The sequence below is a fragment of the Corylus avellana genome, chromosome 9, assembly GCF_965113065.1.
Source record: "Corylus avellana chromosome 9, dhCorAvel1.hap1.2, whole genome shotgun sequence".
Classification (NCBI taxonomy): Eukaryota; Viridiplantae; Streptophyta; class Magnoliopsida; order Fagales; family Betulaceae; genus Corylus; species Corylus avellana.
The window spans coordinates 22090154-22100985 of NC_142498.1; the positions used below are offsets into that span (position 1 = coordinate 22090154).

Sequence of the window (10832 nt, forward strand, 5' to 3'; positions counted from 1 at the left end):
TAAATCAAAATACAAAATATTTAAAAGTACTTTTTATTTTATTTTTATGTATTACATCACAATTGAAGTAAAAATCACATTTTAAAAAGCATTGTCAATGATTATAACACTATTAGCATTTTCCATCCTACTCCTAGTGTAATATTATGTCCCCAAAGCAAAAGAAAAATGTTATTTTACATTCTGACATACCACATGAACGGATAACGTTGAAAAAATAGTGAGAAAATGGAGTTATGCTATGCGGTTGCCAAAAGGCAGCTTAGCGTAGGATATATATTAACCCTTTAGGAATTTGTATCACTCAAAAAAGAATTGATAATGTTAAATTTAGTACTAATGCTTCAAATTTAGTGTTAATATTTTAAATTTAAATTTTCCTTTAGTATTTTTATTCTTCAATTTTTTATTATAAAAAAAAATAAATAATAAAAAAAATAAATAATAAAAAATTAGCCACGTCAGATTTGGCAGACGCTGGATGACCCCAAGCGGCCAAGCTGCCCAAAAAATCTTAACTCTAGAAAATGCTAAATCGCATATCTCATGTCAGAATCCACCACGCACAGTGTCCACGTCGTTTTCAACCTCTCGAGTCCCATCCCGCTCGCGCACTTGGCCGTTGCTTAATGCTCAAGCTTTGGGCACACAGGTGTGCGCTAGACCACGCACATCACCTTACTCCACCACGACGCGATCGCCACGCGATCAGTACGGACACGCAGAACCAAACCAACTGGCACGAGACGCTGGACCGCAATGAACGCCCTGAGACTCCGACACAGCGTAGCACTCTTACCGTTGAATATGAACATTCCCTCCACCGCGGCACCGAAATGGAACGTTGAGATCCCCCAATTCAAAAAGCAGATTCCCTTTTTCTTTCATTCCATTTCCAGTTGTGAAATTCGGAACCCGCGGCTTTCGTTGCGTAATCAAATCAGTTTATCGCATAAATTCAAGATTCTCTGATAGCTTTTGTTTCTTGTTAAAATTTTCATCTTATGGATGGATGGAGCTGCGTGATTCCAATTCGGTGGTCTCGGCCGAATCTCCAACTTTTTCTTTCTATTTATTGGCAGAAGACAGCAAGCGCATAACCCACGCGGCGATCGCAACCTTTAAGCTTTTGGTATGTAGCTTCTTCTGGTGTTGAATGTTCCTGGGTTTTCTATATTTTCTTGTTGAGTTTAAATGCTTGCAAAATGCTACTTCATTGATAGTTGCATAAGTCTTGCTTCTAATACGAAAATAAAACATGTAGAAAGAATAATATTTCGTGCTATCTTTACGGTTCTTGGTTGGTTTGAATGAGCCTCTGATTCTTTTTTAGTTTTTTTGGGAAGAGCTAATGATCTTAGTGTCGTTAAATCATCTTGTATAAGAAATGTTGAATTTAATCATTTAATTAATAATTTAAAAAACTCACCTCACTGCATCTTCAAACTCCTCCTCAACAAGTGAAGTCCAACTGGTGAAATATTCAACTGAAACAAGGATTAATCTATAAAGTCAAGTTCGTAATCATGAGATATTCAACTGAAACAAGGATTAATCTATAAAGTCAAGCTTTGCTTTGATACCATCTTAAATAATCAAATATCCTAAAAGCTTAATTTGATAGAAAAAAATAAATTTAATCGTTTAATTAAAACTTTAACAAGTGATTAGTTAAACAAATTATTTATGGTATCAAAATTGAGTTAGTGAGACTGTCTCTGAGTAGTTCATATCATGTCTCTAGGATAAAATTGTTTGTTTACAAACGATAGCAGCATTTATAAGTTTAATTATGCTTTATTGTTCGGTTTTTCAATCTATTTATGGAAAGTATTTGGAAGTGTCAATAATGCTCAGACGTGTTGGGCACAGCTTGGTTCTTATCTTTCATTCTTTTTGACAACCATAAGTCGAACGGAAGCCATAAGTAGTGAGTTTAATGTGGATGCAGGATATCTCTTTGTGCTGTATACTGTGCGATCCGGCGTCAACATTTGGACGACTATCCCCTGATTCATTATGGGTAACCAGAGCAATGTATGAATCCTGCTTTAACTCTTTCTCTATCTCAATAAAGCCAGAAGTTTTTAATAATTTGTTTCTTCATATATGAAACTTTTCAACCATTTTTTTGTTGTGATAAATATAGTTTTTGGACTTTCATTTTTCTTTTCTTTCTCTAACCTTACTGTTTGTTGAAATTGCAGAGTTCTTATGAAAGTAATCAGCAGAATGATCTTGGTATTCCCTTTTTCTTTAAACCCTTTGGGAACACATATCATTCCTTGGTATCTTGCTAATTAGAATGTCAGTGGGATTAAGATGGATTACATCATTTGATATTGAAAGAAAAATAATGGTTACTTTCATTAAGAAAGGACTTTAGTATCTCATGATGTGAATGCTTTATAAATGTACTTCAGAATTGACATAGTTTAGGCTCGGCAATTGTTTTGTGTCTTGTCCACATGATTATGCTTGTAAATTTGGTTATATAATTTGGGATGAATTAAATATTGATATAGATGATGAGAACTAAAGAAATCTGATGCTTCTATGTATTAAGATACACAGACTAATATATAAAGAAGAAACAAAGGAAAGGAAAGGAATATAATTTTAATAAAGCTGAATTATCGGTTCAAGAAATGAGGGCTATAATGTATAGATCATGAATGGAACTGGAGATAGCAAAATGAGGGGCTTACATGATCCTTGTTTCTCTAATTTGTATTGATAGTGGCCAATGAAACATAAGTCGAAATCAAACGTAAATTTTTCGGGGGAAGTTTGTGTATACTTCCTATGTACATGAATTTTCTTCGATTCTAGTAATATTTCTTAGGGTGTCTGTAGAATACATGAAGTTTTAAATTGGTGATTGAAGTTTAAAAAGGTATAATCAAGTATTAAATAATTTAGAAGTCGTAATTAGGTCCTTTGTTATTAATTAAATACAAAACTTTTTTACTTAAAAAAGTATGTTGACATGAGATATAATTGTTATTCTTAGGTTTGATACACATGCAAATATTAACACCAGCACATCATTAATTTATGTCAGTCAAATTTAACAGAAGAACTTAATTATGACTTTTAAAATTAATTAGGTACTTAATTGTAGCTTTCTAGACTTCAAGGATCAAATTAAAATTTTATGTTATTTTTCAAGGACTAAAATAAATATTTAGCTTATTTCTTAATACTAAAAGAAACACAAGGCTGAATTTAGTATTGTCAGATTTATTGTTATTTTAGAATTTTGGGCTTGTGAAGGAAAAGATGTGGATCTTTTTAATGATTATAAACTATGCTTTTCGATTCATTTGCAGACGTGGTTGTACGCAATGGAAGAGAAATTCTTTTTCAGGTAATTTGACAAGGATGTTGTTTCTTAATGTCCCCATAGAACAGAAAACCATAACTGGGACCATTATTGCCATCTATATTCTACACTTAAAATCTGTAATGTTTATAAGATAAAACAATTGAATTTTGTCCAAATGGGATTCTTCTTCTGTCTATTACTTGCAGCTTTTGTAGCTTTTTTTTTGAAATATATCAGGGTTTAGTCCCTTCAACCATATCATACCAGATCTTGGTTTTTGAATGCTTAAACCTTTCAAGAACATTGAAGCAAGTAGATGGTGACAAAAAAACATGCTTTACAGGCTTTTAACTGGGAATCTCATAAACATGATTGGTGGAGAAATTTGGAAAGGAAAGTTCCTGATATTGCAAAATCTGGGTTTACTTCAGCATGGTTGCCACCAGCAAGTCATTCCTTCTCACCTGAAGGTTGGAGACATTGATTCATTAAACTTCTAGATTCATCTCTTATCTTTTACACGCGTACTAAATTCGCTCACTATGTTTTATGTCATGTTCCTCTCACTTACAGGCTACCTTCCACAGAACCTTTATTCCCTCAATTCTTCATATGGTTCTGAGCACCTGTTGAAAACTTTGCTTCAAAAAATGAAGCAATACAGAGTTAGAGCAATGGCCGACATAGTAATCAATCATCGTGTTGGAACATCACAAGGGCATGGGGGAATGTATAACCGTTATGATGGAATTCCTTTAGCATGGGATGAACACGCTGTCACATCTTGTACTGGCGGATTGGTAACGATATTTATTCTAGCTAATGTATTTTCAATATGGCATGATAGATGCTAACATTTATTTTTTATTATGTCTCTGTACCGTTATGTTCTAGGGTAATCGAAGTACCGGGGACAACTTCCATGGGGTTCCAAATATTGATCATAGCCAACAATTTGTTCGAAAAGATATTATTGCATGGCTCCAGTGGCTACGAAATAGTGTTGGCTTTCAAGATTTTCGTTTTGATTTTGCAAGAGGGTAACTATGATCCTACACTTTGAAATCAATTTTGTCCTTCATTGGCTTTACTTGCCGCTGATTGTTTATGTCTCCTTAATGTTTTGATTTAGTTATTCAGCAAAATATGTGAAAGAATATATTGAAGGAGCTATGCCAATATTTTCTGTTGGGGAGTACTGGGATTCTTGCAATTACAATGGTCATGGCTTGGACTATAACCAAGGTATGGAACATTCATGTCTTTCATGGACCAAAAAATTGATTGCATTGTCGTTAAAAAGAAAGTAAGCTGAACTCTGAATCGATAGATATGTGATTTGTCTATAACTTAGAAGTTGTGGAAGGAAAGATCAGAAAAACAGAAAATAAGAAAGTAACTCTTGAGGTTGATCGTTTCCCCAAGTGTTCCTTGTGGTAATTTATCTATGTTTTGTTAGATAGATGTACTAGTTATTTTTGGCTTCAGAGGCAGATAAATTTTAGATATGAACTTATCTTGGTTTGCACTATTTCGACATATGAGATATCATGTTCTCTAATTGCTCTTCATTTAATGTATGTGTTCTCATGTACATTTGAGGATGGACTTTAGATAAAGACACAAATCCCTCATATAACTGGTCAATAGTGCATTGTTGTTTCTTATGAATTTTCTTTTATTCCATGTTAAATAGCAGGCCTGTTGGGCAACTATGGTTGTTTCTAGTTCTTTTGAGTTTTGGTGATGGAGTTTTTCCTTGGGTTCAGGAATGTATTTTCCAGAGTAGTAACTTAGGTTTAAGAGAGATATGCAGAGTGCTGGATTGTATTCTGTATGAATGGCATAGGTTGGTAATATAAATACCAATTTATGAAGGCTACCTTGCCCCTCATGAAAACATTCACTTGGTCTTCTTCATTTGAATTTTGATCTAGTGCTGAGCATGCTATTCCAATCTTCAGTATGATTTTATTGATAGTTCTCTGATATTTCTATTCATTTGCAAACTCTACCTGCAGATAGCCATAGACAGCAGATAATCAATTGGATTGATGGCACAGGACAGCGTTCAACTGCATTTGACTTTACAACGAAGGGAATTCTTCAGGTATTCCAAATTGTTATATACTTGGTAATTATGCTGTCAAAGAAATATGGTAGCAGAGTCTTTTACATTAATCATTTAATATGTGAGTTTTCAGGAATGATTAAGGCATATGTTCAGTAAGTTTTATATAACCCATACACGTAATATTAGTTAAATTACAGCAAAAACTACAGATTCCGTTGACATTTTATACCTTTAAGTTAGAAAAGATATTTATTTATGTTTATCTTTGTAGGAAGCTGTTAAGGGACAATTTTGGCGTTTACGTGATCCTCAAGGGAAACCACCAGGTTTGATGGGATGGTGGTCTTCAAGAGCTGTCACATTCATAGATAACCATGACACAGGCTCAACCCAGGTACTTAATGTTCTTTCCTAGTGTTGCTTGGTGCTCAGTTAATTATAGGAGTTTATTTCACTTGCCTTTGTGCTCAGTACATATATTGAGAGTATAATTTTGTTATGCAAATTGCGGCAAATAGGAGAAGCATCTCCCGCTTCTGATATATGTCTTTTTGTTCATATTTCACATGATCTGTTATTATTTTGCTTACTATCAAATTATTGTAGAGTACGCAAAATTTAACATATGCCACCAACCACTGCAAATAAAATTTAGGTGGTCTTTGGTGTCAAATGTTGGTATTGAGTAACTGGAATCCAGAGTTACACAGAAAGGGTTCAGGTTAGGTCCTAGGATAGCTTACTACAAAATGTTGTGATTAAGGTTTGAGTAAAAGCCACCATCATCATCCAATGGGTGATTTTAAAAGCCCCATCAGGAGTGTCGGTAGCATTACTCTTAAGGTTTTGTTAGGTTGACAGTAGAGCATTTTTTTTTGATACCTACGATAAAATCAAGTTGGTTACTGAGTCAGGTTCATTAATTAGAATCTCCCTGCTGACCCAAGAAAAATACTTGGTTGCTGGTCAACAAATTCCCAAGTGAGGCCAGATTTATAGGTAATAGGTTGCAGTTTTACTCAACAGTTGTGGGCTCATTCCAACTCTGACTTATTACCAACATAGTCTGAGATTTTCTTTTTGTCAAATATTATTGTCAGTCTATGTTACCAGTTTTAATGTTTTTGGAAATTTATCTTCTGAAAGTATGGAAACCACTTAACCCTGGTCTTTTACTCTTGCAGGCTCATTGGCCCTTCCCTTCAAATCACATTATGGAGGTACATAAACTTGTTTCCTACATGTAATATATCTGTTAAAGTTTAATCTTCTGCTGTTGGGAATAGAACATCTCTCAACTTGTAAGTATTAGGAATCAAGGACTCTGTTGCAGGTAGGAGTCCCAGGTTTTGTCTCTATTAACTTTGAGATCTTAACAAGCAAAGAACTTAACTTGTTAATTTAATCATACAAATTTGTAACTCATCTAATAGGCAAGGGATAATTACATCTATGACTTAGTTGAGTTGAGGCTAAATATGTGATTGTCCATGTCATGTGGTTTCGAATTTCTGTGTCGATCCATGCCAGAATTTGTATGGTGCATAGATTGTCTTGTTAAATTCTCTATTCCTTTCAGGAGAGATTCAACAATTAGGTAAGTTGTGGATTAGATTCGAATTAGTCACAGTTGACAACTGTGCCTGAGTCCTTACCTTCAATATTTCATCTGCAAGGGTAAAAGCCTGGCTTGGGGTTGGTGTATATTTTAGCTTCAAATCATACCAATTAGAACGAGAAAAATGAAAAAGAAAAGAAAAGTATGCTGGCAACTCAGCCACAAATGCCTATCATGTATCCGTGCAACATAAGAACAGAGAACAATGGAGACACTAAAATCCTCTTGGTCTTGTGTCGGAGGCAATCAAAATTATTTCTTGTGCTTATGGCAAGAAAAATATCCCACATATAAGAATTCAGATTGCCCGCAGTTAATTTCGTGAGTTCTGTCAGTCAATGTCTTAAACAGGTCAGAAAATGTTGTTGCCTCCCAGTTCAAACTTCAAAGTGATATTTTCACTCTCACTCTTCATCAATTTCACCAACTTCAAGAAAGCATGTTTGCATGTCATGAAATTCTATCTATTTTTTGATTGTTGGCAATGACTTATGATTCCAATTTCTGCAGGGCTATACATATATACTCACGCATCCCGGGATACCAACAGTGTTTTATGACCATTTTTATGATTGGGGCGATTCCATGCATGACCAAATTGTGAAACTGGTATGCCATGTAACTATTTTCACTTATTGAATTGTCCTCTTTGAGCGTACCATAGTCAAGCTTCTCAAATGTATCTGCAGATTGACGTTCGAAAGCGTCAGGACATTAACAGCCGATCACCTATTAGTATTCTGGAGGCACAGCCAAATCTCTACTCTGCAATCATTGGGGAGAAAGTGTGCATGAAGATTGGTGATGGATCATGGTGTCCAGCGGGCAGAGAGTGGACACTAGCAACTTGTGGCCACAGATATGCAGTATGGCAGAAGTAACTCTTCCAAAAGCTATTTTATCCCATTCGCTGGTCTATTTTTGGCTTGTGGGGTTGGGCTGGGCTTTGGTTTCTCTCTTTAGCCATAGTATTAATAGCCTATAAATAAAGCCTCCAATCTGCAATTTTGCAATGGGAACTGTTGTACTGTTTGTATCATGATTTCATTTCTGTACCGGATCTCGTCAATAAGGTAGTTTTGTTATAATAAAAAAAAAATTGCTTATGGACAAAGATTTCATGCAATAAGGGTTTTTCATGTGAGAGCCTGTCTAAATCTTGTACTGTTCGAACACTTGACCAAGCAGGTAAGGTCCGAGTAAACTCTCATATTGGGTGTCGTATTGCACGGGATCTAAATCATTTACTTCCTATCTAATTCATATAATATGTCTGATAATTCTTGAAGTATATTCTTCGTCTGAAGCAAAAGTAGATGTTGCTTTCGTGGTATAGGTAGCTAGAATGTTTCTTCCTCTTTCCCATTGGTGGAACTGACAAGAAGATAGGACGGTTTGATTCCGGTCTAACCTGTCGTCTTCATATCAATGTAGATTTGATATGCTCCTTCAATGTGTTTGTCAACAAATGACGGTGTGGATTGAGATAAAGCCATAAATATTAACTTTGTTTAGGCTTTTCAATCAAAAAGCAGCTGCCCCACCAAACTATTTTTTTTTTTTTAGAGAGCCCCACCAAACTCTTGTTTGAAAGAACCTCTATGGACTTGAAAGGTCCCAAGGGCAGGCAAAACAGAGGTGCGTGGCAAAGTGCTCAGGCTTATTTTTGTTAATTGAATTGTAGAAGAATCCAAAGATCAAAATGGGGGGAAAGTAAATTTCAGTAAAATATTCACATCCCATGTTGAGACCATTGTTTCGGGATAAAGATCCCCTACAATCCTCCGTCCAAAGAGAGGAGGGGTTTTTCTGGCCGATCAAAAGGCCATCGAGTGGACTTCCATTGTTCCGACCCCATTGCAATTTGCAAAGCACTTAGTCAGTTGACTTCCACAAGGTTTCTTCTGTTGGGGTTAAAAAGAGTGACTACAGTCTACCCCATACATACAAAGGTTGGCAACTGCAAAGCACAGTAAAACTACTAAATTGCTGAATAGCACGAGAGACCAAAAGTAATCATAGAATTCTAATAAAGAAAGAAAAAGCTAGGTGCCATCGAGACTTTATCATATCTAGACATATAGACAGAAATCTCTAATTAATTAGTCAAAGCACAAAAGCACCACTATATTACGAAAATGGAGAGAGAGAGAGAGAGATTTAAGATCCAAGGGACAAATATAGATAGATGGTATAAAGATGTGGAATATTGGAGGTGATTTGTTGTATATATATATATATATATATATATATGGGTCCAGGAAGTATTGGAAGCCAGTATAATAATAAAAATGGATATGAGTTGCATGGCACAAATGTAAAGAGAAGGTTTGATCGATCCACCTAATATGTACCCTATGAGAGACAGAGAGAGTCACATGGCAGTAGAGCTGGAAAGAGACTCGCCCCCCAATCAACATCACACCCATCGTCATCGCCCTCATCATTCGTGTTTTGAATTTCTAACTCATTAAGACAACACCTTGCCCACATCTCTTCTCTAACGTTCAACCCAACAACAAGACACATTTTTCTAATCAAATGCGAATGTGCTTACTATCCTCTCTCTCTCTCTCTCTCTCTGATCACGTGACATAGCGTCATGATCTATCATTCATTGTTAAACAAAACAGCAAAATGATCCATCTCAGTTGTCCTTTTTTCCCACCACCATCTTCCTTCTTTAGCTTCTAGCATTATTCTTTTATTTCAAATTATAGTTTAAAAATGTTCAATGGTAATTTCTCTTGTTCAGATTAACAATATAATTTTTTTTTGTTGTTAAAAAAAAAAAAAAAAACATTTTGAATTTAGTCACTATCCTGATCACCACCATCCATCATTACCTCTATCATTACTATTTCAAAAAAAAAAAAAAAAAATCAATTCTTCCATCTACTCACAACTCACAACTCACAACCTTATGGGTTGAAGGCATGCAAAGAAAATTAAAATAGACTTGGACCATAATCATAAGCTAAAATAGTCTTGATTGCATGGAAAGGTCATATACATACACATGAAAAGGGCAGTCCGCATGCAAGAACATTGAAGGGACTAGAGGTCTAGAGCCATCATGAATAACTAACATTTTAATATAAGACCTTGTACCTTATAATAATGTTAATAATTAGGATGTCGCCACTAATTAATACCAATTATCATTTATAGATGTTAATTAAATAAATAGTTTTCTCCTTCTTGTCGCAAGCATGACACCTTTTGGAAGTCAAAGCAGCTGCTACGTACAAATACTTCCACAGTACGTACTTCAATTAACGATACATTAATTGAGAACAAAAGAAAACCTCAAGAAATCTAAAACAGTCAATTTTGAGAGCAAATGCACCTGAGCCCCAGTAGCTCATAATCATGAAAAGGAGTGGTTTTCCATGCATCGAGCTGTGTAATAGGCAAAAGCGATCGAAAATTATATTCTTCCTGCAGCCCTGCTTTGCTTGTTTGTTGTTAGTGCGTCCTTTGGTTAACTTTATGTAGTTAAAAACTAGTCAACTAAATTTGCATTTGACTTTTTTTTCTTCTTTTTCTTGCTTTTGATATCAAGTTATCCAGTGTGCTTGATCAGGTTAGCTTCCATGGATTTTTCATTTTATTTTTCAATTAAATGCAGGCAACAACTTGGAAAAATCTAGAGTTGTTTTAATGTCATTTCGTTGAAGATCGTCTTGGTCCCTGGACATCACTCCTCTTTTCTTTTCTTTTTTTTTGCGAATAGAAAGAAGGATTAATGGTCCCTACCATAGCACCTAGCCCTAAAAGCTTTCTTTTTTTTAAAAAAAAAAAAAAATTAG

General features: G+C 35.1%; 1 protein-coding gene across 1 annotated transcript; it reads left to right on the top strand.

The window, feature by feature from the left end:
• Positions 1 to 590: 590 nt before the first annotated feature.
• On the top strand, positions 591 to 8129 carry AMY2 (alpha-amylase-like 2). Its single transcript, XM_059605605.2, has 13 exons — positions 591 to 1132; positions 1952 to 2037; positions 2208 to 2241; positions 3333 to 3370; positions 3672 to 3798; positions 3902 to 4128; positions 4223 to 4368; positions 4461 to 4573; positions 5350 to 5438; positions 5674 to 5796; positions 6587 to 6622; positions 7531 to 7629; positions 7710 to 8129. Exons 2-13 carry the CDS (start codon positions 2020 to 2022, stop codon positions 7899 to 7901), a joined length of 1242 nt encoding a protein of 413 aa, XP_059461588.2. The 5' UTR covers positions 591 to 1132; positions 1952 to 2019; the 3' UTR covers positions 7902 to 8129.
• Positions 8130 to 10832: the final 2703 nt, after the last annotated feature.